At 50.2% G+C, this 25,766-nt stretch overlaps 13 protein-coding genes across 13 annotated transcripts; 8 read left to right on the top strand and 5 right to left on the bottom strand.

Annotated features, from left to right (window-relative positions):
- Positions 1–244: 244 nt before the first annotated feature.
- On the bottom strand, positions 245–2,021 carry AA0111_g3771 (hypothetical protein; the record flags this gene model as incomplete). Its single annotated transcript, XM_028649694.1, has 4 exons — positions 245–558; positions 621–1,106; positions 1,162–1,852; positions 1,911–2,021. 4 exons carry the CDS (start codon positions 2,019–2,021, stop codon positions 245–247), a joined length of 1,602 nt encoding a protein of 533 aa, XP_028508334.1.
- Positions 2,022–2,865: 844 nt separating this feature from the next.
- On the bottom strand, positions 2,866–3,744 carry AA0111_g3770 (hypothetical protein; the record flags this gene model as incomplete). The annotated part of the gene is made up of 4 exons (XM_028649693.1): positions 2,866–3,127; positions 3,200–3,212; positions 3,264–3,595; positions 3,644–3,744. The coding sequence occupies 4 exons, from the start codon at positions 3,742–3,744 to the stop codon at positions 2,866–2,868; spliced, it is 708 nt and encodes a 235-aa protein (XP_028508335.1).
- Positions 3,745–4,431: 687 nt separating this feature from the next.
- AA0111_g3769 (hypothetical protein) lies at positions 4,432–6,259 on the top strand (the record flags this gene model as incomplete). Its single annotated transcript, XM_028649691.1, has 5 exons — positions 4,432–4,598; positions 4,644–4,937; positions 4,990–5,165; positions 5,213–5,583; positions 5,633–6,259. The coding sequence occupies 5 exons, from the start codon at positions 4,432–4,434 to the stop codon at positions 6,257–6,259; spliced, it is 1,635 nt and encodes a 544-aa protein (XP_028508589.1).
- A 75-nt stretch (positions 6,260–6,334) lies between these two features.
- On the bottom strand, positions 6,335–7,421 carry AA0111_g3768 (hypothetical protein; the record flags this gene model as incomplete). The annotated part of the gene is made up of 2 exons (XM_028649690.1): positions 6,335–7,338; positions 7,391–7,421. The coding sequence occupies 2 exons, from the start codon at positions 7,419–7,421 to the stop codon at positions 6,335–6,337; spliced, it is 1,035 nt and encodes a 344-aa protein (XP_028508588.1).
- A 358-nt stretch (positions 7,422–7,779) lies between these two features.
- On the top strand, positions 7,780–8,783 carry AA0111_g3767 (hypothetical protein; the record flags this gene model as incomplete). The annotated part of the gene is made up of 2 exons (XM_028649689.1): positions 7,780–8,047; positions 8,101–8,783. 2 exons carry the CDS (start codon positions 7,780–7,782, stop codon positions 8,781–8,783), a joined length of 951 nt encoding a protein of 316 aa, XP_028508591.1.
- Positions 8,784–8,866: 83 nt separating this feature from the next.
- AA0111_g3766 (Succinyl-CoA:3-ketoacid coenzyme A transferase 1) lies at positions 8,867–10,618 on the bottom strand (the record flags this gene model as incomplete). The annotated part of the gene is made up of 5 exons (XM_028649688.1): positions 8,867–9,195; positions 9,251–9,398; positions 9,449–9,645; positions 9,701–10,099; positions 10,150–10,618. The coding sequence occupies 5 exons, from the start codon at positions 10,616–10,618 to the stop codon at positions 8,867–8,869; spliced, it is 1,542 nt and encodes a 513-aa protein (XP_028508590.1).
- Positions 10,619–11,250: 632 nt separating this feature from the next.
- On the bottom strand, positions 11,251–12,604 carry AA0111_g3765 (hypothetical protein; the record flags this gene model as incomplete). The annotated part of the gene is made up of 5 exons (XM_028649687.1): positions 11,251–11,279; positions 11,332–11,416; positions 11,468–12,245; positions 12,295–12,457; positions 12,508–12,604. 5 exons carry the CDS (start codon positions 12,602–12,604, stop codon positions 11,251–11,253), a joined length of 1,152 nt encoding a protein of 383 aa, XP_028508593.1.
- A 271-nt stretch (positions 12,605–12,875) lies between these two features.
- AA0111_g3764 (3-ketoacyl-CoA thiolase A, peroxisomal) lies at positions 12,876–14,193 on the top strand (the record flags this gene model as incomplete). The annotated part of the gene is made up of 3 exons (XM_028649686.1): positions 12,876–13,019; positions 13,067–13,704; positions 13,749–14,193. 3 exons carry the CDS (start codon positions 12,876–12,878, stop codon positions 14,191–14,193), a joined length of 1,227 nt encoding a protein of 408 aa, XP_028508592.1.
- Positions 14,194–14,502: 309 nt separating this feature from the next.
- On the top strand, positions 14,503–15,930 carry AA0111_g3763 (Uncharacterized protein; the record flags this gene model as incomplete). Its single annotated transcript, XM_028649685.1, has 1 exon — positions 14,503–15,930. The coding sequence occupies one exon, from the start codon at positions 14,503–14,505 to the stop codon at positions 15,928–15,930; it is 1,428 nt and encodes a 475-aa protein (XP_028508595.1).
- A 452-nt stretch (positions 15,931–16,382) lies between these two features.
- Positions 16,383–18,099, top strand: AA0111_g3762 (Homogentisate 1,2-dioxygenase; the record flags this gene model as incomplete). Its single annotated transcript, XM_028649684.1, has 3 exons — positions 16,383–16,677; positions 16,727–17,716; positions 17,768–18,099. The coding sequence occupies 3 exons, from the start codon at positions 16,383–16,385 to the stop codon at positions 18,097–18,099; spliced, it is 1,617 nt and encodes a 538-aa protein (XP_028508594.1).
- Positions 18,100–18,369: 270 nt separating this feature from the next.
- AA0111_g3761 (Succinate--hydroxymethylglutarate) lies at positions 18,370–19,935 on the top strand (the record flags this gene model as incomplete). The annotated part of the gene is made up of 5 exons (XM_028649683.1): positions 18,370–18,564; positions 18,615–18,646; positions 18,697–18,823; positions 18,873–19,377; positions 19,430–19,935. The coding sequence occupies 5 exons, from the start codon at positions 18,370–18,372 to the stop codon at positions 19,933–19,935; spliced, it is 1,365 nt and encodes a 454-aa protein (XP_028508597.1).
- Positions 19,936–20,428: 493 nt separating this feature from the next.
- On the top strand, positions 20,429–21,468 carry AA0111_g3760 (putative mitochondrial 2-oxodicarboxylate carrier; the record flags this gene model as incomplete). The annotated part of the gene is made up of 3 exons (XM_028649682.1): positions 20,429–20,538; positions 20,595–20,765; positions 20,814–21,468. The coding sequence occupies 3 exons, from the start codon at positions 20,429–20,431 to the stop codon at positions 21,466–21,468; spliced, it is 936 nt and encodes a 311-aa protein (XP_028508596.1).
- A 1,296-nt stretch (positions 21,469–22,764) lies between these two features.
- On the top strand, positions 22,765–25,550 carry AA0111_g3759 (hypothetical protein; the record flags this gene model as incomplete). Its single annotated transcript, XM_028649680.1, has 4 exons — positions 22,765–24,009; positions 24,061–24,183; positions 24,233–24,283; positions 24,336–25,550. The coding sequence occupies 4 exons, from the start codon at positions 22,765–22,767 to the stop codon at positions 25,548–25,550; spliced, it is 2,634 nt and encodes an 877-aa protein (XP_028508344.1).
- Between the last annotated feature and the right edge of the window lie 216 nt (positions 25,551–25,766).

Genomic DNA, 25,766 nt, shown 5'->3' with positions numbered 1-25,766 from the left:
CGAATCATCTGTACATCCTCCAGTTTTGAACCGATATTCGGTCCGAAACGATCCGTTCCCCAACTTGCAAGTGGGCTCGTATCTTCACCTAGAATTTTCTGGCTGTCTTTGTGCTCAGCTTGATGGATTCTGTCATTCAGAACTTCGGCTGTATATCGTATCTCGAAATCTTGGAGAATGTGAGTTACCGGGATGTCCGTCTAAGATGGCTGTCTGCATCCAAGATCGGCAGTATTTAATACAACTACGAAGGCCAGTTGGATCTCTTGACTGTCATTGGCATGCCATCGCGTGGTTTCGCTTCAAACACGAACTCTTGAAAGGCGCGGTCGCCGAACGTTAAATCCAGGTCGAACCAGTCCACTCGAGGCGTCTTGTTAGGTTTCAAATCTGCGCATGTAAAGTCGAAATCTCGTATCGTCAATAAGAACGTGATCAACAACTCGTCCATAGCCAGAGGCTGACCAAGGCAGGCACGTGGACCTCTTTCAAATGGACGCCATGCGTGACGCGGGAAATCTTCTCGTGCATATCGATCGGGGTCAAATTTGAGCGGGTCTAGGGACAGGTTTCAGTAACTGAATGCGCACCAGGTACGAAGCTTGACAGGTGCTACTTACCTGGAAATATCGCAGGATCCATGTGCATAGCCAGTTGGACTGGGCAAATCATGATATCTTTGGCCGGCCACTCTCGGCCCTGGTACTTAAGAGTATCAATGCCCTTACGCGCAGTGTTGCCTATCGGGAAGAATCGGAGGATCTCCTTGACAACATGGTTTGTGTACGTAAGCTCGTTCACTCTATAAGGATCCGTTTTCAGCATCTCGTAAGTCGCCTCAATACCAGGGGTGAAGACGCGGTCGTGCTCTTCTCGCATCTTTTGAACTACTTCAGGGTGGACGCTGAGCATCATAGCTCCAAAGCAGACGGTGTCAGACGTAGTTCCGCTTCCAGCGATCAATAGCGTTTTAACTTGCGATAGAGCATCTTGGACGAATTGGTGGTCGAGCTCCTTCACGTCGTTCTGTCGCTCTGCAATATAGTCTCGCAAGATGAGATCCATGATTCCTAATCCTCGCTTTTCGGAGAGATCGAGCTTATCGCCTGCGAGCTACACGTCAATTATGTACAGCAATGCCCCAATGCATCTGTTACTTACGTTTTACAATCTCAAATCTCTCTTTGATGAGATCTACTACGATGGCATCTAACTTGTCTCGCTCGGCAGAAACTTTTCTGTTGACAAAGAAGTTCCGGACGTAGTTGACAGATTCTCGCGATGCCATGTAAGCACGACACATATTCTCAAAGTGCTGCAGAGCAGGACTACCCTTGGTTTGTGCGTCGAGAGATCGCCCAAAGGTCGCAGTCGAGATCACATCGAACGTCAAGTGTTGAGTAGGGTCTTCCAATTTGAAAACCTCTCCAGATCTGGCCTTCTCGTGGATAATCGACCGAAATTTCATCACCTCGTCAGCAACCATTGGTCTCATGTTGGTAATGTGCGAGATGGCGAAAGCAGGACTGAGCATCCTGTGGAGATGCTTCCACTGCGGCCCATTAGCCGTGACAATGTTCCCACGACCAACCAATGGATCAATCATTTGGCCCTCTGCTTCGTGTTTGGGGTGGTTTCGAACAGCTGTCATCTCAAGTGCGACATCTGGATCTGTAACAACAATCTGTCCCCATGCGATGGGCCACAGATCAAGATAGAAGAGACCAGGCATGTTGTATTTCCTGGCAATTGTAACGGCCGCTGCCTGGTAATGAACGTCGCTTGGCAGTGACTTGAAAGTCTCGCCTAGCAGTTTGAGATGACCAAAGAAAAAACTGTGAGGCGGCTTGGGCTACATGGATCGTCAGTGTCGCCTCAATAGCAGTTCGCGATGGATACTGTCCACGTACAAGGTCCTTGTAGAAGCGCCGCACTTGAATCAGCCTCATCGTCCCGTACGCGAGCGCCGCGACGACACCGGAGAAGAGTATTGTCACCCATGGTAAGTCGCGGAGAGCCATGATGAAAGCCTAGAGGTTGAGGCTCACTGAGCTTGGGGGCTCCAATGTTATTGAGGTCTTGCGATTCAGCAGGCCTGGGCCCCGATCTTGGTGCCATGGATGCAAGTGATCAGCACTAAGCAACTAGCGCATAGTTGGACGCCTACTGTCAACGTGGAAGCGCCTCATCGCCTGATGCGGCCATAGATACATCAGCTCGGCTATCGTGTGAAACATTGAGAATGAATCGTCGTGTTGGCGGTGGTATCAAGCCTTGATCAGAAGAAGTCAGTGTTGTTGAGTTGGGTCATGACTGCTGCCTCACAACGTGCAGGTGTTTCTTCGGCCATACCTCACACACTAGTAGTGCAAGTGCTACCTATCCTACAATTCGTTCATCTCTTCGACAATCATGATTTATACTAACACACTTATCTTTAACACTTTGGTATCTCAATGATTCAAAGTCATCGAGTCCGAGCATGCGAGCGCTAAGCGTAGCATATTGTCACGCAGAATATCATGACAGTGTTCTTCCTTGGTTGCGTCTCTACAGTAGCGTGGTCGTAGCAGTTGAGGCAACCGACTACCGCAACCGCGTCTCCAAGCGTCGCACAACAATTTTGAGGTCTGCCTCTACTTCTTTTTCATGTTCGCTCACATCTGAATTATTGCTATGTTCATGCCTAAACGAGTGGTATCGAGGCATCCCGTTGTACGCATACCTACCCCATCAGCAATCACGTCACGAAAAACGCGTAACCGGCGCGTCGCCGCGCTACTTGAATATCAGGCATCCAACCTTCGGACACTAAACCGGACTCATGTCTCATGTTCGGTCTATAGTATATATCTCACGTTCGGTCTATGGTATCTCATCAAACGGTATCTTCTCCTTGGCTGCGACGCGCATCTTGCTGTCCAGCAGCGACATGAGCACTTGATCTGTGCCCTGCTTCAACCACGACGCGTCGTGCGCGAGCGCGGTGTGAACACCAAAATTGGTTTCCAGCTGTCGTATCTTGGCAATGGTATCTTTCGCAGAAGTGAGGTCCGTATGAAGAGACATGCTCACTGCCCCTGGTCCCTGAAACTCCGCAATTTCTCGTAGGCCGTCCAACAAATCCCTAACCAGTCAGCAAGCGCCCGATCGTAACAACCATGACGGTCAGCATACGCCCAGCATATGGACAACGTACCGCGAATGACAGCCTAGTTTGCAGGATTAGCGAAGGCCAATGAAAACAATGCGACGCAACGTACAATCGCTACCAAGCATCACCCACTCGCCGCCTTGCAGTCTTGCTGCAGCAGCCATGTTGCCTGGCATATGACCAGGCGCATCGAGGACCCAGAAACTGCCGTCACCAAAGTAGTCCAGCGCTCTCTCAAACGGGCCAAAAGGTCTCCATTCACCTTGTAGCTCGTCCCATTTTTCGGTCGAATGCTCCGGGTCGAAGAAGCGGCCATCCCACTGCAGGCTCGGATCCTTCATATGCCCTGGCTGGCATGCTGCCCTTGTTCCCGGTCCGAAGTACGCTTTCGCATTTGGAAATACGTCGCTGATGGGTCGCGAGTGGTCCCAATGAGCATGACTGCCTTTTGTTCAGCAACATGCGCCACATTCAACTTTGAGCTCATACCTGAACAATACGGTATCGACATCTTCTGCGGACACCCCTCTTTCTGATAATTGCTGAACGATGGTCCTCCTAGGTCCAACGTGATTGACATGCTCTAGCATGAATTTATTAACCCATGGAGTATAACAACTTCGGTCCTTCAAAAACAAATCAGTCACAAAAAGACTTCGGTGTTTCTCTTCGCCTCCAGTCCACGTACCTCGTCCAACCCAAGATCCCAAAGTACATGTCTTCCCTGATGCGAGACATAGAATGCCCAGTTATACATGCGAAACGTACCGTTTTCGCCAGCATGCATACGACTCAAATCTCCTAAAAAGCTGCCGCCATCGAGAAGAGCAAGTTCAACGCAGGCATCGGTATGAGGTAGGTTAGCCTTCATAGCTGGGATCAATGGTGTAAACAGCTGGCTGCATATAACATGGACGTCGATAATTCCTTTTCTAGCCGTATACGTGCTGGCTAACTGCCCAGCTCAAAGCCCAGACTACGATGTCACTAATCACGACATTCTCGTAGATGCGAGACCTAGTTGTTGGATTACCCCCACATCGCGCAAGCCTTTGGTTGCTGGTGATTGCCCCACTGCTTGAGTGGCAGAACAAGTGCGGGGTAATTTGTCTGGTCGTCGTTACCCCACGGAACTATTTGCGTACGGACAGCTCCAATGATACGTATCCTTACGCTGCCGATCCAAGAACACGCTAGAATATACTAAACACTTTGTTGATCATTGGATAACCGCCAATTTTCTGTTTCGCACCATCTCTTCTCGCGCAACGGCTAACATGTCGGCCACTCTCAAACACGAACACCTGGGTGAATTGAAGGGCAAGAGTGTGGATGGGGTAGCACAGTTCCTTGGTCTGAAGTATGCTTCGATAAAGGATCGCTTGGCCGCACCAGAGCTTGTTGAAAGCTATGGAGCTGGCGCTACAGACGCCTCGAAGTTTGGGTATGTCGGCCATGGAAATTTGAACAATAATGCTGATTGAAGTAGACCTCCTCCAGTGTCTCCAATTGGTGCTATTGAACGTGAATTCGGTTTTATCCAGAAATCATTGCCGCTCCCAGAGGTCCCTGCGCATTCCGATCTCGAAGGCTTGAATCTCAACATCACTGTGCCAACGAACAAGGATGGCGCTATTGACCCAAAAGCGAAGCTTCCTGTCTTTGTCTTCATTCATGGAGGCGGATTCGCTGTCGGAAGTAGCTGGTACCCGCACTATGACCCGGCTCCCATAGTTAGGATGTCTGTCGAGAAGAAGAAACCCGTCATCGGTATCACCATAAAGTAAGTGTACTGGTGCTTTGCAAAAGTTCTATACAGGTGTTGATGTATACAGCTACCGACTGGGTTTCACAGGCTTCGCAACTTCCGAAGAACTGCGCAAAGCAGGTTACAAAGCAAACAACGGCTTTTACGACCAGCGTACAGCTTTCCAGTGGATCAAAAAGTTCATAGGCGGTTTTGGAGGTGATCCGGATGAGATCACCGCATGCGGAGAGAGTGCTGGCGGATGTATGTGGGCGAAGATATCCATGTAGAAGCTTGACTGACATGTGCAGTATCTGCGACAGTCTTACTTTGCTCCAAAGAGCCGCTGATGAAGCGCTGTTTGAGCACTGGAGGAGCCGTACTACTATTCAAGCCTATCCCGGAATTTGTGGCAGAGTCATCGTATCAACAAGCCATAGACGCGTTTGGTCTGAAAGACAAGTCACCAGAAGATCGTATCAAGGCCCTTTTGAGTATGCCTGTGGACGACCTTTGGCAAAAGATTCCCCCGACAGCGCCAATGCTACCTTCGATCGATGGCGTTACTATGCCTGGTTCACCCGATTTCCTTACGGTTTCATCTCAGGAGGATAGCCCAGCCTTCATGATGCCAGGCAGGAGGTGGTGCAAGGCTTTCATGATAGGAGAGTCAAAATTAGATGTAAGTATGACCATTTGGCACTTTCGATAGATGAGCTGATCTTATATAGGCCAACATTCTCGCATATCTAAGTCTCGATGGCCGCAACCCGGGCATCGCACAAAAGTTCATCGACTCCTGCAAGGCTACACTATCCACTCATCCGGATGTAGCGGAACAACTTCTTAAGGCCTACAGTATTACTCCAGAGACCCCAGACGACGAAGGCATTCTTTCGATTCTGCGTTTCGCTTCCGAAATCTCCTTCTACGCGCCTTCTCGTGCCTTCGCTAAAGGCTGGCCCAACACCGCCGACTCAAAGTTCTTCCTCTACCACTTCAATGAAGGTATACCTTGGGAGGGTCGTTTCCAGGGTGAAGCAGGCCATATTCTCGATGTCTCATACCTCTTCCAGAACTATAACGACCACCTGGACGATGCGCAACAGAAAGTGGCACGGGAATATGGAGAAGACTTCATTAAATTCGTCAATGGAGAGGATCCTTGGCCGCCTGTGCAGACTGAGAAGCTGAGTGCTAAAGTGTACGGACCGAGTGCTGATGGTGTTACAAGTAGGTGGGTTCCGGATGGTGATCCAGCGAAGATTGGAAGAGACGACAGGATTCTGAAATTGGGAGAGATGGCAGGATTTGATACTATTCAGGACGTTTTTCAGAACTTTTTCCAAGGAAAATAGGTAATATGAAATACATGTGAAGGTCTCAGCATACGCATCGCGACAAGATCATATTCAATTCGATATCACAATGCTTCAATCAGCAAACTCCCAGGATCCATTTTCCTGCTTCTTCGCTTTGTCTTCATGCCCTTTCGGCAACACACCCCCAACATGCAAGTAAATGCTACTACCGTCTCTATCTATACACCTCTCATCCTTCGCCGCACCTTCCCAAACCTCCAACGCTCTCTCTGCCATACTAGGTCTAATGCCCACCTGATTCGCGCTCTCAATGCCCAGCCCCAGATCCTTAAGCATCATCTGCGTCTTGAATCCTGGCCTATACCCACTGTTGCTGGGCACCCAGTATTCGGTTTGTACATTGGGTATGGGCATGACATGGTCGCACATCCAAGACTGGCCAGTACTGCTCTTGATCACAGAGTATAGTGCAGCGGGGTCAAGACCATGGGATACTCCTATTGCGAGCGCTTCGGCGGTTGCGAGAAGAACAGTGCCAGAGAGATAGTTATTGCATATCTTTGCAGTTAAGCCTGCGCCGAGGGTATCTAGGTAGAAAGCCTTTGATTTTGGACCAAGCATGGACAGCGTCATCTGTAGTCGGGTATCTGAAGAGGACAAAGAGGTCGGTGTTTGTGCTGGTTCTGGATGGCCAATCAACATCGCTAGAGTACCTGCTTCCGCAGCTGGTACCCCTCCGGAGACGGGCGCGTCGATGTATATTCCTGTTCTCGTTTCTCTTAACTTTTGGCCAACTTCTTTTGTTGTGTTCACATCGATCGTGCTGCATTCTAACATGATCCTTTCTTCGTCTTTCTTTGCTGCAATGACCCCGTCATTTTCGTCTAGATACACTTTCTTCACATCAGCTCCTCCTGGTACGATTGATATAAGTACTTTTGCGTTTTGCGCCGCTTCGCGTGCTGTAGCGACGATTTGTATGGGGCCGTACGACGAGTATTCATCATTGAAGCGAGAGCAAGCAGACGCGTTGATATCATTAACATAGAGGGTCGAAGTCTGGTCTATCTTCTTTCGGATGTTAGCAGCCATTGCGTAGCCCATCGCTCCGAGACCTGAACATTGTTAGTGGATCGATACCAGATAGATCTGTGGTCTCCCACTGACCGATGAACGCATAATTGTCTGCCAATGCCATGCTGCCAGATGATTCTGTTTTTTTTTTCGAAGATAGTAAGTTCAATCGCGAGATAGTCTCTTTGGTCAAATAGGTGACTTCGAAATGCTCACCATATTCTTAAGCGTGTCTGGTTCAAGCAGTTAGCGTCATCTGTCCCTGCATGTGCGTTTACCAATGCCCCACATTCTCCCCTCACTCCCCCAGCTTCCTTACCCCAACTCAATATCCTCGGCGCTACCACTCCGGCCTCACTGTCATCAGGACCCTGTAAGCTGTCAAAGATATGGGGTGATACTCATGCGCAGATTCCCATAGGTACTTCACTCTAAGGTTTACAAATCGAAGAGCCATCACAACATTGACATTCGATCGGATCATGTCATCCTCGTCGTTACGCGTGGGTGTAATCGGCCCTGCAGGGTTCGGCGGATCTTACCTCTGTGTCGAGCTATTAAACCGAGGCCATACCGTCTTTGGTATATCGCGTAACCCGGAGAAATTGGGAAAGCATCCGCGCTATGTTCCACGTCCCGTAGACATCGATCAAGTTTCTACAGAAGAGCTAGCAAAGCAATTTGAGGGTATCGATGTACTGGTCAGTGAATTTGGACCACACACAGCTGGTGCAGGGGCATTGTTGTACAGTACGCCTCCAGTTGACCACGGACATGTACAGAAAGTGACTGACGCACGACAGTGCCATTCTTGGAATCCGTTCGGAAGATTCTCCTAGCGCACAAGATATGCCCATCGTCTTACTTTCTCTTTGTCGGTGGTGCAGGCTCTCTTCACGTTCCTGGCACTAGCCTTCCGTGCGTCGACCATCCTGACTTTTTTCTCGCCTACCGCCGGGCGATTTCAACTTCTCTCGCACACATAGCATATATGGAGGAGCGTCTGGGTATCATGGGTACCTCTCTGCGACGATATCGCGAAGCCAGATTAGCAGAGAGCTCTGGGAGAGCCACGGAAGAAGACAAAACTGTGATCGCAGACTACGAGAAGCAGATCCGCGTGAAAGACAACGCATCGGATTTCATCAAAGCGGGACGGACGGCGTACATGTTTTTTGAAGACCGTAAGACGTTCAATTGGAGTTTTGTTTCGCCATCTGCTTTGTATCGCCCGGGAAAGAGAACTGGAACGTATGAGGTTAGCGTTGATGATATGGTGTTGGTGGGTGAGCAGCAGGAGGGCAAAGACGTGTTCGAGGGAAGACTGACAGGGATAAGTGTTGCTGACATGGCCATTGCGATCGCAGATGAGATTGAGCAAAGGAAGTTGGTTTGGAAACATTGGAGTGCTTCGGGGGATATAAGTGAGGATGTGCCAGCGCCGGCATACGTAGGACTGGATGCTGTGGAGGGGGGCAGTAGGTGAGGTAGTCTCGAGAGCCTCGAAATTTAGACAATTCTAAAGTGAAATTAAAATGGTCCTTTATTGGTATCTTTTCCTAGTCTCGCCTATACGCTCATCTCCTTCAAGTCCTTGCTAACCTTGAACGGCGCTTCCGTCTTGCTTCTGATCTCATCGACAGTAACACCCTTTGCATGCTCCTTCAGGGTTAGTCCTTCAACGCGATCGCAGTCGAATACGGCCAGGTCTGTGATGATGGTGCTGACGCACTTCTGTCCGGTGAGGGGGAATGTGCATTGATTTAGAATCTTGGGGTTGCCCTTCTTGTCGACATGTTCCATGGTGATGACGACTTTGGTTTGTGTAGGGTTTGCGACCAAGTCCATGGCCCCGCCGATGCCTTTGACCTTTCCGGGAAGCATGAAGTTTGCGAGATCTGGAGAGGTGTTTAGTAAATGGAGAGGCAAACAAGACTGAAGTGTAAAACAAACCTCCGTATTGGTTTACTTGCATAGCACCCAACATGGCGACATCTATGCGTCCTGACCGGATCATACCAAAAGACTCGTGGCTGCCGAACGTTGATGCCCCCTTGATCAGGGTAACAGTCTCCTTTCCAGCATTGATGAGGTCAGGGTCCTGATTTTGTTAATGATATTAAAAACACTTCACTGTTATCACAAACTCACCTCTTCACCCGGCTTGGGATACAGGCCCATACCCAAGATTCCATTCTCTGACTCGAGCACGATCTCGGTGCCCTCGGGCAAGAATGCAGGCGCTGCTAGAGGCATGCCGATACCAAGGTTGACATACATGCCATCCTTCAATTCTTGAGCTGCGCGCTTGATGATGCGCTCGCGCTTCTGTGATGCTTCGGTTGAACCTGATAAATTTGGTTAGTGATATGCCTTTCGTAGTATAGCATGAACACAACTTACCACCTTCCAAGAGCGCCTTCTTCTGCTCCTCTGGACTCTTCCAGAACACCTTCCTCTCGATCTCCTTGCCAACGGTGCTCTTGATCACTCTCTTCACGTATATTCCCTGGAGATGAATATCTTCTGGTGCAATCTCGCCGTCCTCAACAATCTCATCTGCCTCGACAATTGTCATCTTCGCGTTCTTGCCCATTGCTTCATTGAAGTTGTTCTGTGCTTTTCGGAACTGGCAGTTACCGAGCCGATCGGCTTTTGCGACTTTGACGAAGGCGTAATCACCAAAGATGGCTTCTTCCATCACGTAGGATTTGCCGTTGAATTCGCGTGTTTCTTTTGGAGGGGCCATTTTCGCGATGGTACCGTCGGTGTTGTAGCGCACAGGAAGTTCACCAGTTTGTACTGCATATTGTTAGCCGTGTCGTAGACGTACAACTGTTTTGTTCTCATACCAATTGTTCCGTATGCTGCTGGTGTGTAGAAAGCTGGCACACCAGCAGCACCAGCAGCGCACTTCTCAGCAATCGTGCCTTGAGGAGTCAATTGCAGACTCAGCTGACCCTTCAAGTACATCTGCTCAAACACCTTGTTATCTCCGATGTAACTCGCAATCATCGTGCCAATCTGCTTTGTCTCCAAGAGTTGTCCCAGCCCAACACCCGGCATACCGGCGTTATTGCTGACAACGGTGAAGTTTTTGAGGTCACTTCGGTCGCGTAGAGCATTGATGAGAGTGTTTGGTACTCCTGAAAAGCCAAATCCACCAACTAAGACTGTTGTATCGGACTTCATGTCCTTGATGGCTTCTTGTGCGGAGGAGACGATCTTGTTAATGGCTGGCCGAGACGCGCTCGCAGAGAAGAATCGCAAGCCCGTCGCTGGGCCGCGGCGGCGTGCGGAAAATAGAAGAGAACGTTGCATCGTGAGAGTCGTGCTCATGAATCGCGACGTAACGAGGAAAAGAAGTCGGACCAACAAGCTTCAAACCTTTCAAGACAGTTTGAGATGGCGCACAAGGTTACTGCAGACGTGGGCTATTTTCAAGAGTGTAATGAGAGCTCAATCGACAACGATACCTGGCTCAGCCCTCCGCTTCTCCGCAAAACTCAATGCACAAAGACAGCGTGTGAGAAATGTGGTGTACAGTAGAGTTGACGCTCCCCACACGAGCACCATGGGCATGCATCATAGTAACTAGCCGATTGGGTCAGACCGACCCAAATGCCGTGCCGATGGCGGGTAAGAGCAAAGCTCCACAATCGGAGGTGGATAAGGACTTAGCCGGCCAAGATGCGGAGGTTGCGGCCAAAACGCACGTTCATTGGATCGTTAGAGAGGCGGAAAAAGGCACTGGGGCTCGGAGATGGAAAACATTTCCAACAGCAAAACGACCCGGACTGGCTCACGTGTCCACGCGCTATCGCGTCTCAAAAAAACCTGCCGCCAATAGACACTCTAGCAGTATTGCGCATTGGACGCGGTTTTATATTTTGAAAAAATTAGTAAAGTACATTGCTATAGAAGCTACCTAATGCTTGTGCTTAAGGGACGCGTTAGTACAAGTCGTGGACGATTCGCTTCACTATGTAGCATGTCAGTCGATGGAAGTCCATAATGCATACGTGACAACTCACAGTTCGCAAAATCCTTATGGTCTTTACTGTGTAGCGCACGTGACGCGATGGCTTCCTCTTCTGCATCGCCGGTCGGCACATTGTACTGTTGATCGACGATTAGCACAAGTCGTCCTGGCATGCCTCAGATGCTTACAGCTGTCAAAGTGGTCTTGTGCCCTAGCTCTTCAACAAGTCCGGCGATAGCGTCGGCAACGAGATGCGAGTCCTTCTCATCGCTGCCTGTACTTTGCTTCCCAATGTAAGGAACGATCCTCGCGATCTGCTTTGCCTCCTCTGAGTTGCTAGCCTTGAAGTGTACTGTCGGCGCTAGACTGAGACAGCTGGTAATACCATGCGGAATGCTATAGGTGGCACCTATCGCATGACCTATGCTGTGGCTGAGACCGACTCCACCAGTGTATAGAAAAGGGAAAAGTGAGGAATAACACGCAACGAAGAGCTTTGTTCGCACTTCCGCATTGTCGGGGTCGGCTTTCGACTGCGGCAAGTACGTGAACAGATCTTTGATAGCCTCCAGAGACATGCGTTTCGTGGGAATCTCAGCAGCGAGAGGGTGGTACATCAGCTCAACTGCGTGGTCCAATGATCGGATTCCTGTGCTTGTCCATAGGTTCAAAGGTGTGTATATGGCAAGTTCGCCATCATATACAACAGCCTTGGGTACAAGTTCAGGGTCGCTCACAGCGATCTTGTGCTTTTCCTCGGTGGTAAAGCCGGCATTCTGTGTCGTTTCTGCTACACTGAGCGTTGTTGGTACGGCGATACTTGGTATCCACTTTCCGGTCTCCTCATGGATATTGTACGCGATCGCTTTGGCCGAATCGATAGGTGATCCGCCACCTATCGAGATGAGGACATCGCATCCTGACTTTGCCATCAAGGCTGTGGCTTCTTTAATATCCCCAATTGGCCTATGACATGTCAGTCTCCACCGCCGAAATCGAACTGCATCTCACATACGCATGCTGTCCAATCTTGCTGAATGTACCACCATGTGCAGAGCCAAGTGCTTTCTCAATGTTCTTGATCACAGGCGTCTTCTCGTACAACGACCGCCCGGTAATGATAAAGGCTTTAGTAGCACCGAGTTCGGCAATGACATCCGAAAGCTGGTTGCTGGTTCCTGTGCGAAAAAAGTAAGCTATTGTGAAGCCGTAACCATAGGCTGCTTACCATTTCCGTAGATCATGAGCTTGACGGGTGACGCTCTGTACACCCCCTTGGCAGAGGAGTCAATGCTGCCATTTTGGTATTTGGTTGGGAGCGCCATTGTGTAGTGCTTGGTTGAATTCAGTTTGCGTGTGAAAATGTTCAAAGTGAATAGTCGCGTCTGCATGCAAGCTAAATCCGGCAAGCATCATTGCGGTGTTGCCTGAGTTGTCATGGAGGGGTCTTCCCGATCCTGCCCCACACATACACGTCGCCCCGCCACAGCCCTTACCACAACCACAATGCGGCACTTTCTCGGGCATTTGATATAGTACAATAGGTAACTACTCTTGTAGCAATGCAACGCGTATTTTCTCAGTGTATACGCCAAAATGGCATCCTTTAGCAAAGCTGCGCGAAACGTGTTGCACAAAAGCCCAAACGATGTTGTGTTACTTTCTGCGGTTAGGTCGCCAATCAATCGTAGTTTCAAGGGCGGTTACAAAGATGCTCACCCAGAAGACATATTGATGCCGGTGAGTGTCGGCATAAGAATGCACTACGCTGTTGCTAAACATGTCAGATTATGAGAGCTGCCGTACAACGAGCTGGCATTGAAAAGAATGATGTAAACGATGTCATGATTGGGAATGTACTGGCTGAACTTGGTTTCGCAAAGACCGGGCGCATGGCACTCAATCATGCTGGATTTCCAAACTCGACGACTTTTCACACAGTCAATCGTCAATGTTCGAGCAGTCTACAGGCCATCACCCACATCTCGCACTCGATAATGGTGGGCCAAATTGACGTGGGGCTTGCTGGCGGTGTAGAGAGCATGTCAAGGAACTACGCCTCGCGGGGCCTCCCGACCGATGTTTCGCCCACACTACTAGGATCAACCGTCAAAGATGCTCGCGACTGTCTCATGCCGATGGGAATCACGTCGGAGAATGTGGCGGAAAGATACAAGGTCGATAGAAAGTCACAAGACGAGTATGCGGTACGAAGTCATAGTCGCGCAAGTCGCGCCCAAAGGGAAGGCCGCTTTGATTGGGAGATAGAGCCAGTGACGGTTCAGAGGACAGACGAAGCAAGCGGTCAGCCTGCAGGACATGAAGTAACCAAGGACGATGGTATTCGACATGGCTTAACTTTTGAAAAAGTGTCGACGCTCAAGCCTGTATTCGGCGAGAACGGCAAGAGTACTGCAGGCAACTCGTAAGTTGATCTAGATCAAAGCTACTACGTGGCTAACCTACCAGGTCTCAAATATCCGACGGCGCATCCTCGACCATACTCGCTCGGCGTTCATGGGCTAAAGAGCGTGGTCTGAAGCCACTTGGCCGCTTCGTCGGTACACAAGTCAAAGGCTGCGCTCCCGATGAGATGGGCATCAGCCCAATATACGCGATACCTGCATTGCTGGAGTGGACAGGTATCCAACTAAAGGACGTCGATGTTATCGAGCTGAACGAGGCGTTCGCCAGTCAAACCATCGCTTGCATTCGGGAGCTGGGTCTCGATGAAGACAAGGTTAACCCGAATGGAGGTGCGATAGCTCTCGGACACCCTACTGGGGCGACGGGTGCTCGGCAGACTGCTACACTGTTTGGCGAGCTGCGACGTCAAGACAAGGAGATCGGCATTGTCAGCATGTGTGCGAGTACCGGGCTAGGCCTTGCTTCTTTGTTCGTTCGAGAGTCATAGCATTGTAGAAATCCGACGAAACGTTGATGGAGATGATCTAAAGATGACGGTAGTGAAGCTCGGAACACGAAACTGTCGCGCGCGTCACATGTCCATTCCGCCTAGCCAGTTTGGGAAGCGGTAAACACAGGGGGCCGCCCGCATTCTAGCCCGGCAGTGTCTTCCCCACACGATGCTGCTGCATCCGCGTCCCACACGTCCACCGCCTGGGAGCCACCAGCCATGTCTTGGGCATTGTTGAAGCTCTCTTTAGAGCCTCATATCCCCTTCATGATCCATTGAGGTGCTTTTGTCATTACAATCAACATCATGTTCTTGCTTCGACGCGCCCCACTGCGTGCCATCCCCCGGCAAACCACCTTCCGTCCTCAACGACGATCACTCGGCAGCGTGAGCGCCATCGACTCAGTCATCTTCCGTACGCTGTTTGGAACCGATGAGATTCGGAAGGTGTTTGACGACAAAGCGTACATCAATCGGTGCGTTGATGCCGAGACCGCATTAGCAAGGGCACAGTCAAAATGCAATGTGATACCTTCACATATCGGAGAGATTGTGACATCCAAAGCCCGCGAAGTAGAACTCGACTACGACAGGCTGCGCAACGAAACCGAAATCGTCGGATATCCCATATTTCCTTTGGTGCGACAGCTCTCCGCGTCATGTGGTGACGAGGCCGGACGTTATGTGCATTGGGGAGCAACAACACAGGACATCATGGATCTGGCAAGCATGCTGCAGATGAAAGAAGGCCTTGAGATTGTTGAGCGTACACTCCGCTCCGTCATCAAGAACCTGGAAGATTTGTCAAGAAAGCATCGGGATACGCCTATGGCCGGTCGCACCCATCTTCAGCATGCTCTGCCCATTACTTTCGGACACAAGTGTGCAATATGGCTATCTGGATTCCAAAGACACCTCGAGCGCCTCGAGCAGCTCAAATCGCGTGCCTTGATGGTCCAGTTTGGAGGAGCTGCAGGCTCTTTGGCTTCACTAGGCTCAGGCGACGATGGCATCCGTGTTCGGAAGGAAATGGCGAAAGATCTAGGTTTGACCGATCCTCCGATCACATGGCATGTCGCCAGAGATGGAGTTGCTGAAATTACAAACTACCTTGCACTTGTTGGTGGTACCTTAGGCAAGCTTGCTCTGGACATTATCATCATGTCTTCAAACGAACTTTCAGAAGTCTCAGAGCCCTTTGTGCCGCACCGCGGTGCCTCCTCGACTATGCCACAGAAGCGGAACCCCATTTCAAGCGAAGTCATTCTGGCAGCATCGAAGATTCTACGATCAAATGCCGGCTTGGTGCTCGACGGTATGGTGTCAGACTTCGAGCGTGCTTCTGGTCCATGGCATTTGGAATGGGTGGCTGTCCCAGAAAGCTTTGTGATTGCTGTTGGAGCGCTGAACCAGGCTGACTTTGCGCTTTCTGGCCTTGTAGTAAACCCCAAGCAGATGCTCACAAATTTGTATTCTACTAGAGGTCTAATCGTCGCTGAAGCTGTAATGATGGGCCTTGCTCCGCATGTCGGTCGATCAAAAGCGCACGATGTTGTCTACGAGGCATGCAAAGAAAGTATCGAGAACGATACCAGCTTATTAGAAGCTCTGAAGACCCGATCCGAAATCACCGACAAGATTTCCAGCCAAGAGCTCAGCTCGCTATGCGATGCGAAGAACTATCTAGGCTCGTGTGGATTAATGGTGGACGAGGTCTTAGCTGCATCCAGATAAACAACATGAGAGCACATTCGCCATGCATAGACATTACTTGATAACCACATTGTAAATGCATTTTCTGAGTCAGCACTATACTTTCGCTTGACCATCTTATCATGACCGCCAAAGAACCCCGCAAGTGAGCCACTAGGTCCATGTTGCGACAGCCTTCATGTGGGAGACTGCATCCCATGTTCATCTCACGGGTCCCACCAACCCGGTAAAGATGATGACTCTTTGCCCAATGATATCCATGTGGGCCTCCTCACAGCTCCCGTAGCTACCGAATTGGAAACCCCGCTATTATGTGTATCCGGCCCCGCCACCACATCATGCACAGGCCGGACCACCTAGCTGCGGCAGATGTCGGCCTAAAGTTCCATAGCCATGGATAGTCCAATATAAGGCTGATTCTTGACATGGTAAGCTTGATCACACCTACAGTCCATCGTCATACACTCAACATCATGCAAGACTTTAAAGAACGCAAGCTCGTCACCGATCCCCAAAAGGCATTCCACTTCACAGATCTCCAAAGACTGAAGCCAACACGTGCAAACGACCCCTACGATTATCAAGCGGGATGGGGAAATCGACATCAATCAGAGGTCATTCCAGGCACTTTACCCGTTGCTCAGAATAATCCTCAGGAAGTTCGATTCGGACTTTATACTGAAGGCATCACATATTCAGCATTCGCAGCACCCCGCGCCCACAACTTTAGTACTTACATGTACCGATGCCGACCCGCAGCTGCTCATAGTATGTGTTGCTATCAAACTTCCTGCACGAATGTGCTAACGTATCACAGAGGGCTATATTCCGATTGAGACAAAGTCGAACATCACAAACTGTTTTTTGTCCATCAATCCCAAAGTCGAGACGCTTCCTGAGCAAGCAGAATGGCATCCATTTCCACTGCCAAAAGAAGATGAGAAGATTGACTTCGTCGATGGCCTGCATACACTTTGCGGTAGCGGAGACCCAAACATCAAAGAGGGTCTTGCGCTATATGTATACATGATCAACTCGAGTATGGAACAACGAGCATTCTGTAACACCGATGGCGACTTCCTTATCTGCGCGCAACAAGGCAACCTTGACATAAAGACTGAGATGGGGAAGATCTTCTTGCAACCTGGTGAGATCTGTGTTATACAGCGTGGTATTAGGTTTTGCCTGAACTTGGCTCCGGATACACCAGTGGCGCGTGGCTATATCACAGAAGTCTGGGGGTCGATGTGGGAGCTTCCGGATCTTGGCCCACTAGGTGGCCATGGTCTTGCCAATCCTCGCGATTTCCTCTACCCGGTAGCCGCTATCGATGACGATCTGCACGTAGACTGGCAGATCGTCAACAAGACCAACGGTCAGCTCGTGGCGATACAGCAAGACCACAGCCCCTTCGATCTTGTCGCATGGCACGGTAACGTTGTTCCGTACAAGTATGATCTTACGAAGTTTTCTTCGCAAAACAGCACATCCATCGATCACACTGATCCATCGATCTTCACAGTCCTCACAGCCAAATCCCGTGATCCTTTGACACCATTGGCAGACTTCCTCTGGTTTGGTCCAAGGTGGGATGTTGCGACCAACACTTTCCGACTACCCTACTTCCACCGCAATTCCGCCTCCGAATTCCTTGCCTGTCTATACGGACAAGGTCTTGGAAGAAGCGACGATTTCCGACCTGGTGGAGGTAGTTTCGAGGGCGGTCACACACCCCACGGTGGATTCCATGAGGGATACCAACATGGTATGCGGATACATGAGAGCCAACCCGAGAAGATTCTCACTGGTAAGCCACGTTCATTACCAAACAGTCGCAAGATTGCTAACGTCGACTTAGACCAATTGACCATCATGGTCGAATCAAGCCGTCTCTTCCTCTTTACTGAATATGCTCGTAAGGGCTGCGGGACAATCGAAACACGGGGAACCGACTACAAAGTTTGGGATGCTCTTCCGGATCGCTTCTCTGCCAACAAGAGAGCCCAAGAGTTACTGGCTCGAATCAAGGACGATAAGATTGCAGAGAAGAAGAGGCTTGCACCGTACTACTTCGGTGGGTTTTCGCATGGTGCCAACACCAGTAACACAGATGGTGTTCACGCTGAAGAGCTGAAGCAATATCTCACCTCCGACTCAAAGACTAACGGAACAAACGGCGTCCATGCATAAATGTTCTTTTGTGTTATCGATTTCGCGTCTCAGTCAATTTAGCGATGTAATTGTGCGAGTTCCAACACTACATGTACATTGTATATACCGCGTTCAATACTGTGCAATGAATACTGTCTCAACGTCTGTCATATCAGAAAATGTCTGTGCATTCACATACGGGACCCTTTGCGGACCCCACAAGCTTCATGTGGGGCAAGAACTTCCAGACATCAAGCTACGTTCTTTTAACATCACCGTTGACGAACATGGCGAGCCTAGAGCAGGACCATGTATTCTTTCAGGACCGTCGCGAGAGCGGCACCACACGCGTACCTTCAACCCATAGCCAGTCGGATCGCTACCCGAACATCGCAACCACAGAGAAGAAATATCGCGACTAAGAACAATGTTTCCAAACAAATGGTTGAGAAACTGCCTTTGGCTGGAATCAAAGTCCTGGACATGACCCGAGTATTAGCTGGGGTATGTGATTGACTCGGCGAAATGGAAACGCAGTCGCTAATATCAAGTAGCCATACTGTACACAAATACTTGGAGATCTTGGGTTAGTAATGGACACATAGCTAGATAGAACAGACGCTGATGAGTTATCAGAGCAGATGTGATCAAGATCGAACACCCCACACGAGGCGACGACACACGATCCTGGGGCCCACCAGATGCACCATATACGGACGGTGTCGAGCGTCAGTTCCCTGGCGAAAGCGCATATTACCTTTCCGTATGTCTGATGAGTATAATCATGTATGTGACTTTCTGACTCGACGCAGGTAAATCGTAATAAGAAGTCGATTGGACTAGCCTTCAACAACCCCACAGGAATCTCCATTCTGCACAGGCTCGCGCAGGAATGCGATGTGCTTGTTGAGAACTACCTCCCGGGATCGCTCGCAAAGTACCAGCTCGACTACGCAACCCTTGCGAAGCTCAATCCTTCCCTTGTTTACGCTTCTGTCACCGGCTATGGACAAACGGGACCATACCGCGATCGTGCAGGCTATGATGTGATGGTCGAGGCTGAGATGGGCTTGATGCACATCACCGGAGAGAGGGATGGGCCACCAGTCAAGGTTGGCGTAGCGGTTACGGATATTATGACTGGCATGTACACTGCGATTGGCATACAGGCGGCGTTATATTCGCGTAAAGAGACTGGTTTAGGCCAGTGGATCGATGCGAGTTTGAGCGACGTGCAGGTTTCGGGATTGGCAAACATCGCGAGCAGTGCGCTGGTAACAGGCAAAGGCGACAGTGGTCGATGGGGAACTGCACATGGTAAGCGCAGACTTGAAATGTAAGACCGATGATCATACTGACTTGGCCATAGCGACAGTAGTACCCTACCGAGCTTACAAAACAAAAGACACGAACATCGCAGTTGGCGGCTGCAACGACCGCCTCTATGGCATCCTCTGCGACAAGCTACAACGCCCGGAATGGAAAACCGATCCTCGCTTCCTCACAAACGCGCTCCGCGTCAAACACCGTACGGAGATCGATACGCTTGTCGAAGCCGAACTCATGACCAAGACAACACAAGAGTGGCTGGAGATTTTTGACGGAAGCGGAATGCCATACGCGGCTGTGAATGATATCAAGGGCACGGTTGAACACGAACACGTTCTTGCGCGCAATATGATTCAGGAGGTCGATCATCCAGCAGTGGGCAAGGTGAAGCTTGTCAATCATCCGGTGAAATATTCGAGAGCCGAGCCGCGGATCAGGAGTCCACCGCCGTTACTGGGGCAGCATACCGATGAGGTATTAAGGGACATGTTGGGATATGGAGAGAGCGAGATCAAGGAGCTGAGAGATAAGAAAGTTGTTGCGTAGATGTTGATGTTGCGCACTACCCCTGCATTCCAAATCCTCGAAACAAGAACGCGTGCCAATGAATACGGTTCATCAACTTACGCGTCATCACATGATTCGATATCCTTGCAAGCTTTTAGTCTTACGCTGCACGTTCTCCAAGACCCAACCACCGAATTTCCCAAGCAAACCTTTGAGAGTGACGTTTCGCGAAGCCCCACGTGGCTCCGCTTTCTTCGACGCGGATCACCGGATAAGTGCGCTAGCCCCACATGCGCCATCAGCATGCACCCCACAACGTCCTTCACGCGACATGCTCTGGGCCATATCGCGGATGTATTGTGCCCTGCATGTGCCATGTGGGCTTGATATTGCGAAAGCCGGCCATGTGGTATACGACTAGTGGGGGTAGAATGCGTACTGAGAGTGTTGTGCGAGGATGGCATGGCTGGTAAACGCGTGTTAAACGTGTAAAAGCCAGGCACGGTTAAGTAGATACCTAGGTATCTTCAGTATGACAACTAAGAATATTGCAGTTGGAACAGGTAACAATGCAACGGCACTGCCGTTCCGTTACCAGTTTGCTGCTGGGGCTGTTGCTGGGATATCGGAGATTTTGGTAATGTGAGATTAGGTACCTTGATGTTAGAATTCGAGAAAGCTACTAAGAACATAGACAGGTACCCGCTTGATGTAGTCAAGACACGGATCCAACTTCAGCATGGCAAAGTCGTTGATGGTGAAGGGTACAATGGTGTCTTGGACTGCTTCAAAAAGATTATCAGGAATGAGGGTGTGTTAAGATTATATCGCGGTATTACTGCGCCTATACTGATGGAGGTACCCAAGCGGTACGATCAAATCTTCCTCTCGAGTTGACGACAGCTGATCAAAGGCAGTGCCATCAAGTTCTCAGCGAACGACACTTTCACACAGTTTTATCAACACCTGTTCTCTACTCCGACAGTAACCCAACCTCTCGCAGTCCTCACAGGTGCCAGCGCCGGCGCAACAGAATCCCTCGTAGTTGTTCCTTTCGAGCTCCTCAAGATTCGACTACAGGATAAGACCTCTGCATCACGATACAACGGCCTCCTCGACTGTCTCGTCAAAGTAGTTCGCCAAGAGGGGCCATTAGCACTATACAACGGTTTCGAAGCCACGTTATGGCGGCATATTGTATGGAACGCCGGGTATTTTGGCTGCATTTTCCAGGTGCGGGCTCAGCTACCCGCTCCAGCGACATCGAGCAACCCGAGAAGACAGAAAATGGGGAACGATCTCATCGCCGGATTTGTGGGAGGTGTTGTGGGAACGACATTCAACACGCCATTAGATGTAGTCAAGAGTCGAATACAGAGCGTCGCTAAAACACCTGGTGTAAGGCAGAAGTACGCTTGGGCGTGGCCGAGCCTGGGGGTCGTTGCAAGAGAAGAAGGGTTCAGAGCGTTATACAAGGGATACGTGGCGAAAATACTCAGATTTGGACCAGGTGGAGGTGTATTGCTGGTCGTGTATTCTGCAGTGTTGGATATGTTCGCCAAAACAGCATAAGCATCGCTTGAATTGAAGGAGCGATTGCTTAGACGCTGATACAAAGAAATATCGGCTCCATCTAGTTGGTCCAGCCCTCGTAGCTCAAACATCTGTTCCAGACTTGACGAAGATGTGCAAACTATTCAGGGCAAATGGTAGTAACTGTCATGTGCTTGTCATTGGTTACTGACCAACATTCCAAATCTCAGTTCTGGTATTTCCCTTGAGCCGACAATGAAATGTCACACGCTCACTCTCAACTGTTCTTGTCTCTTCAGTGAATTCATGTACGTTAGTCGTATACCCATCCGCTTACTTACCTGAGACGCGATCATCCGATGTGCAAACCTCTAGCGGAAGATTGACAGAATGAAACGTGGCTAGCCGACGTCTAAAGTAGCAATTGATTGATTCAATGCGCCAGATCAAGCAAAGCTAGTCACCTAAATGAGGCGAATGAGACAGTCGGAGATTCCAACACGGTCAGCAGTCAGGGGAGGCCCCACTAGCGTACGCCTCATGGTCCCACATGAGAGTCGATCCGGGGTTGGAGCAGGACAAAGTCCTTCGAGAAGTCTTTGAAATTTGAGGCGTGTCTTCGGGTCATCTATCTCGTCATCCAACAAGTGCGACAAGGCACGGTGCGATTTGCGGTGTTTGGTGATGGCATGGCGTTAGACGATGGTCTGAGGGTCCTGCACGCCGGAGGTATCTCCAAGTGGCGATTGTGGACCACCAACGTGAAGATCAGCTGTATCCTTCAGAGGCACACATATGCGCGCGGCGCAATCTGCAGCAGCAGGATTGCAGGTTTATATGCGTTTTGTAGATGAAGGTTGAAATGAGCCTATAATGCTTAGGCCGAGTCATGGTCTTGCTTTCCCCCGCAGTCCGCGATCTCTTGGCGACCTAGACAGCACCTGCAGACACCGACCCTCGAAGGGTCCTCCGACATCCGCCTACACATCGAATCTTTGCGACGAGCGACATGGCGTTAAAACAGTGCAGCATGTGCGATCGCACATTCACCAAATGTATGTCGCGGCCGCGCGCGTCAAGAAAATGGGCTGACCTCTCCTCCAGTAGAGCACGTGAAAAGGCATGAGCGGTCGCGTCCGTCTATCGTGAACCCTCATTATCATCGTTGACTAAACATCATCTCAGACACACGAGAACGACCCTATGAGTGCCCGACATGTAAAAAGCACTTCTCGCGCAGGTGAGTCCCCCAATGAAAAACCTCCGTACTAGCGTCCAACCTCTGCGAATAGCGATGTTCTGTTCCGACACTGCAAAGGTCACGCGCAGAATGCGATGAACCGGATGAAGAGCAATGAGCAACAAAACACCAACGATCAGCAAGAGTTCCGTCACAACTCGATGGACGAGAACCAAACATCACGACCATCTGCATCACGAACCGCAAACGGCCCGACTCCAGGACCAACGCCATTAATCCGTGAAGATTCCAACTTCTCGCCTATGTCCAGGAGAAGAGAATCCCAAATACCGCAAATGAACGTGAATGATCAGTACAACGCGCATATTTCTCCGCAGACTCATACCCGGCAACCTCCATCGCGATTGCAGCCGCCGTCACCCGGTGAGGACCGAATAGAAGCGCTCATCAATGCGGCGCAGCATCTCGAACCCGGAACCAACACGCCATGGCGATCGCCATCACCTATGATCATTGCGCGTGCAGAACATGCTCAAATGTCCAATCGAAATCTTCACGAAAGTATGGGTCCACCGATCGACCCGGCTATGGAGGCCCTCACATTCTCACCAGCCGGACATGTATCGAGTTTGGATCAGTGGGCTTTTGAGCTTGTCCAAAGCAACAACCCAGTTCCCAACCGTACTCCTGCAGACGCCTTACAAACATGGCTGTTTCCGCTCGAAGGTGATATGAACACTCCTCATGGTTCACACCACCTGGGTGTAGAAGGCTTTTTCGACCATGAGGCGTTTCGAGCAGTCCCAGAAAATCAAGCTAGCCCATCGGGTAGCAGTGTTTCAATAGCAAGCAGAGTCCCACGAGAACGGTTCCAGCGAGTCCAAAGTTGCTGGCCGTCCAGGAATCGCAAATCTACACGGCTGATGCCAGACCTATGGCAGAATCTAGTGGCGTGCGAATGCACCAACATACTCTCTGAAGTTGGCTCCGGAGCTATGGAAACTCCAATGAGCGAAAGAGAACGGCGAAACTCGCGTTGGGGACTGGACGAAGAGTGCAGGAGCAGGCTCCAAAGCACGCTGAACAATTTACCATCATCCGGACCGCTGCGGTCAGAATCCTATGGCGACACTGCATCGTCGAGCGGCGATGCAGCAGGAAGTCCAAGTATCGAGGGTGTGCAGTTCCCACCTGCTGAAATCTTGGACATCGCATTGGAGATGTATCTCTATTACTTTCATCCTACCCTTCCAATCATCCATATTCCTACTTTCTCGGCAAAGAATGCGCCCCGGCCACTGCTACTTTGTATGTGTCTTATTGGACTAAGCATCCTTGGTACGGCAGGTGCAGCAAAGTTTGTTACACGCACATTTCCTGTAAGCAACATTGCAGTGGTATATGTCCCATGACGACTAACATATGCATAGGCTGTGTTACAACTTGCGTTGGCGGAACTACAATCACTACCGACAACAGACCATCCGCCGCACAGGCAAATGCGGATGATTGCCACTAGCTTGCTTGCGCTTAATTTAGCATCGATCACAGGAGTGAGTAGCACTAATCGATAGCATACATTATTGGCTAACATTCACATAGCGAAAAAGCCGTATTGCACAAGCAGAGAAGATGTATGCAGAGCTCATCGAGGTACATAGCCGCTTGTATACACTGCTCCCAGTCATTCAACTAACTGTTCCAGTTCTCGCAAAGTCAGGGGCTTTTCTCCGCTAATGAGGGCGTAAAGATCGACCCTCTTCTCGACGAGATGATCGATATCGACTCTAAGTGGAAGGCTTGGTCCAAGGTTGAATGCGGCAAACGTATCATCTTTGGTCTCATAGAAGCAGATTGCTGGTGGGCAGGCTATCTATCAACGTCGCCAATGATCCGCCCCGAAACAGTACAAATTTTGCCACCCTCGGACTACTCCCTATATCACGTCAACAGCGCAGCGAAATGGTTTAATCTTGTACAGCGTGGCGCAAGAATCCACTCGCAGAAGATAACACCGTCATTTCATCCGACCCCAGGACTGAAACTCGATGCATCAAGCTTTCGCTCACTATTGACCCTTCTCCTCCTACGCATCTACGAGAGCAACGATAGACTTGCTCAAGTGACAGGAAATCAAAAGCAGCTACGGCCCTGGCGCATATACGCTGAAGATGCTCGTAGTCGAGACATCCTCCCGCTGTTGGTGAACCTCTCCAGTTCTTCGATCGACGCACTTCGAACGGCGGACTTGAATTCCGCTGTCCTTTGGCATGCCTCTTGCATGGTGCTTGGAGCAAACATACGCTACTTCGAACTCGCAGCTGGACGCTCCGGTCCCGAGCCTGCCGTCAACGCTCTGGAAGACATCTCAGTATGGTGTCAAACACCAAGCGCAAGAAGGAGCGTGCTGCACGCCGCCCACATCTACAAACTACTCTTCGACCGAAAAGTTAGTGATATCGTCAACCCACACAGCGTGGTCGCTCTGTTCCACGCTGCCCTCGTCCTAGGCTTATACATCTTCGCCCTTCCCCCAACGCCCAATTGTCCTATCAACGACTCGTGCATCGAGCTTCTCGATCTTGTAGACTGGATATCTGTTGGTCAGCTTGGTTTTATCGATACGCCGCAATCGCCTGTAGCATTCGGCGATACCTCGCAAGTCGTGAAGTTCATACACCACGGTGGGAGCTTTAGTATAACTGGTATCACACTCGAGGGCGGATATCTCGCGGCTCGCCGCACTTTGTTACATTGTGCAGATCTCATGGAAGGCATGGGTCGCTGGAAGAGCAGAACATTCAGCCAGATACTACACATCATGAGCGATGATCTGACAGACTATGAGGGTCACGATAATGATGATGGGGAGGATGAAGTAGATGGCGGCGGGGAAGAAGGGGAGAGGAATACGAGGTGACGGTTAGCATCCTCTTCCCAGCAGTGTCTTTCGATTACCCAATTGCAAGGCCTGTGGGGAAGAGGATGATGATCAAGATAATCACGGAGTGATCCTTGATATCGTTTGAATTCGATGGGAACTGGTTTTGCGACGCTTCAACAGCGTGATCTGGATAGGTGCAGAGCGTGCCAAGGTGGAGTTAGTCAGGGATGGTATACACGGTTTGCATTGGGT

Source organism: Alternaria arborescens (genome assembly GCF_004154835.1).
Source record: "Alternaria arborescens strain FERA 675 chromosome Unknown contig_7, whole genome shotgun sequence".
NCBI lineage: Eukaryota > Fungi > Ascomycota > Dothideomycetes > Pleosporales > Pleosporaceae > Alternaria > Alternaria arborescens.
This window is presented reverse-complemented; position numbering and strand designations above follow the sequence as displayed.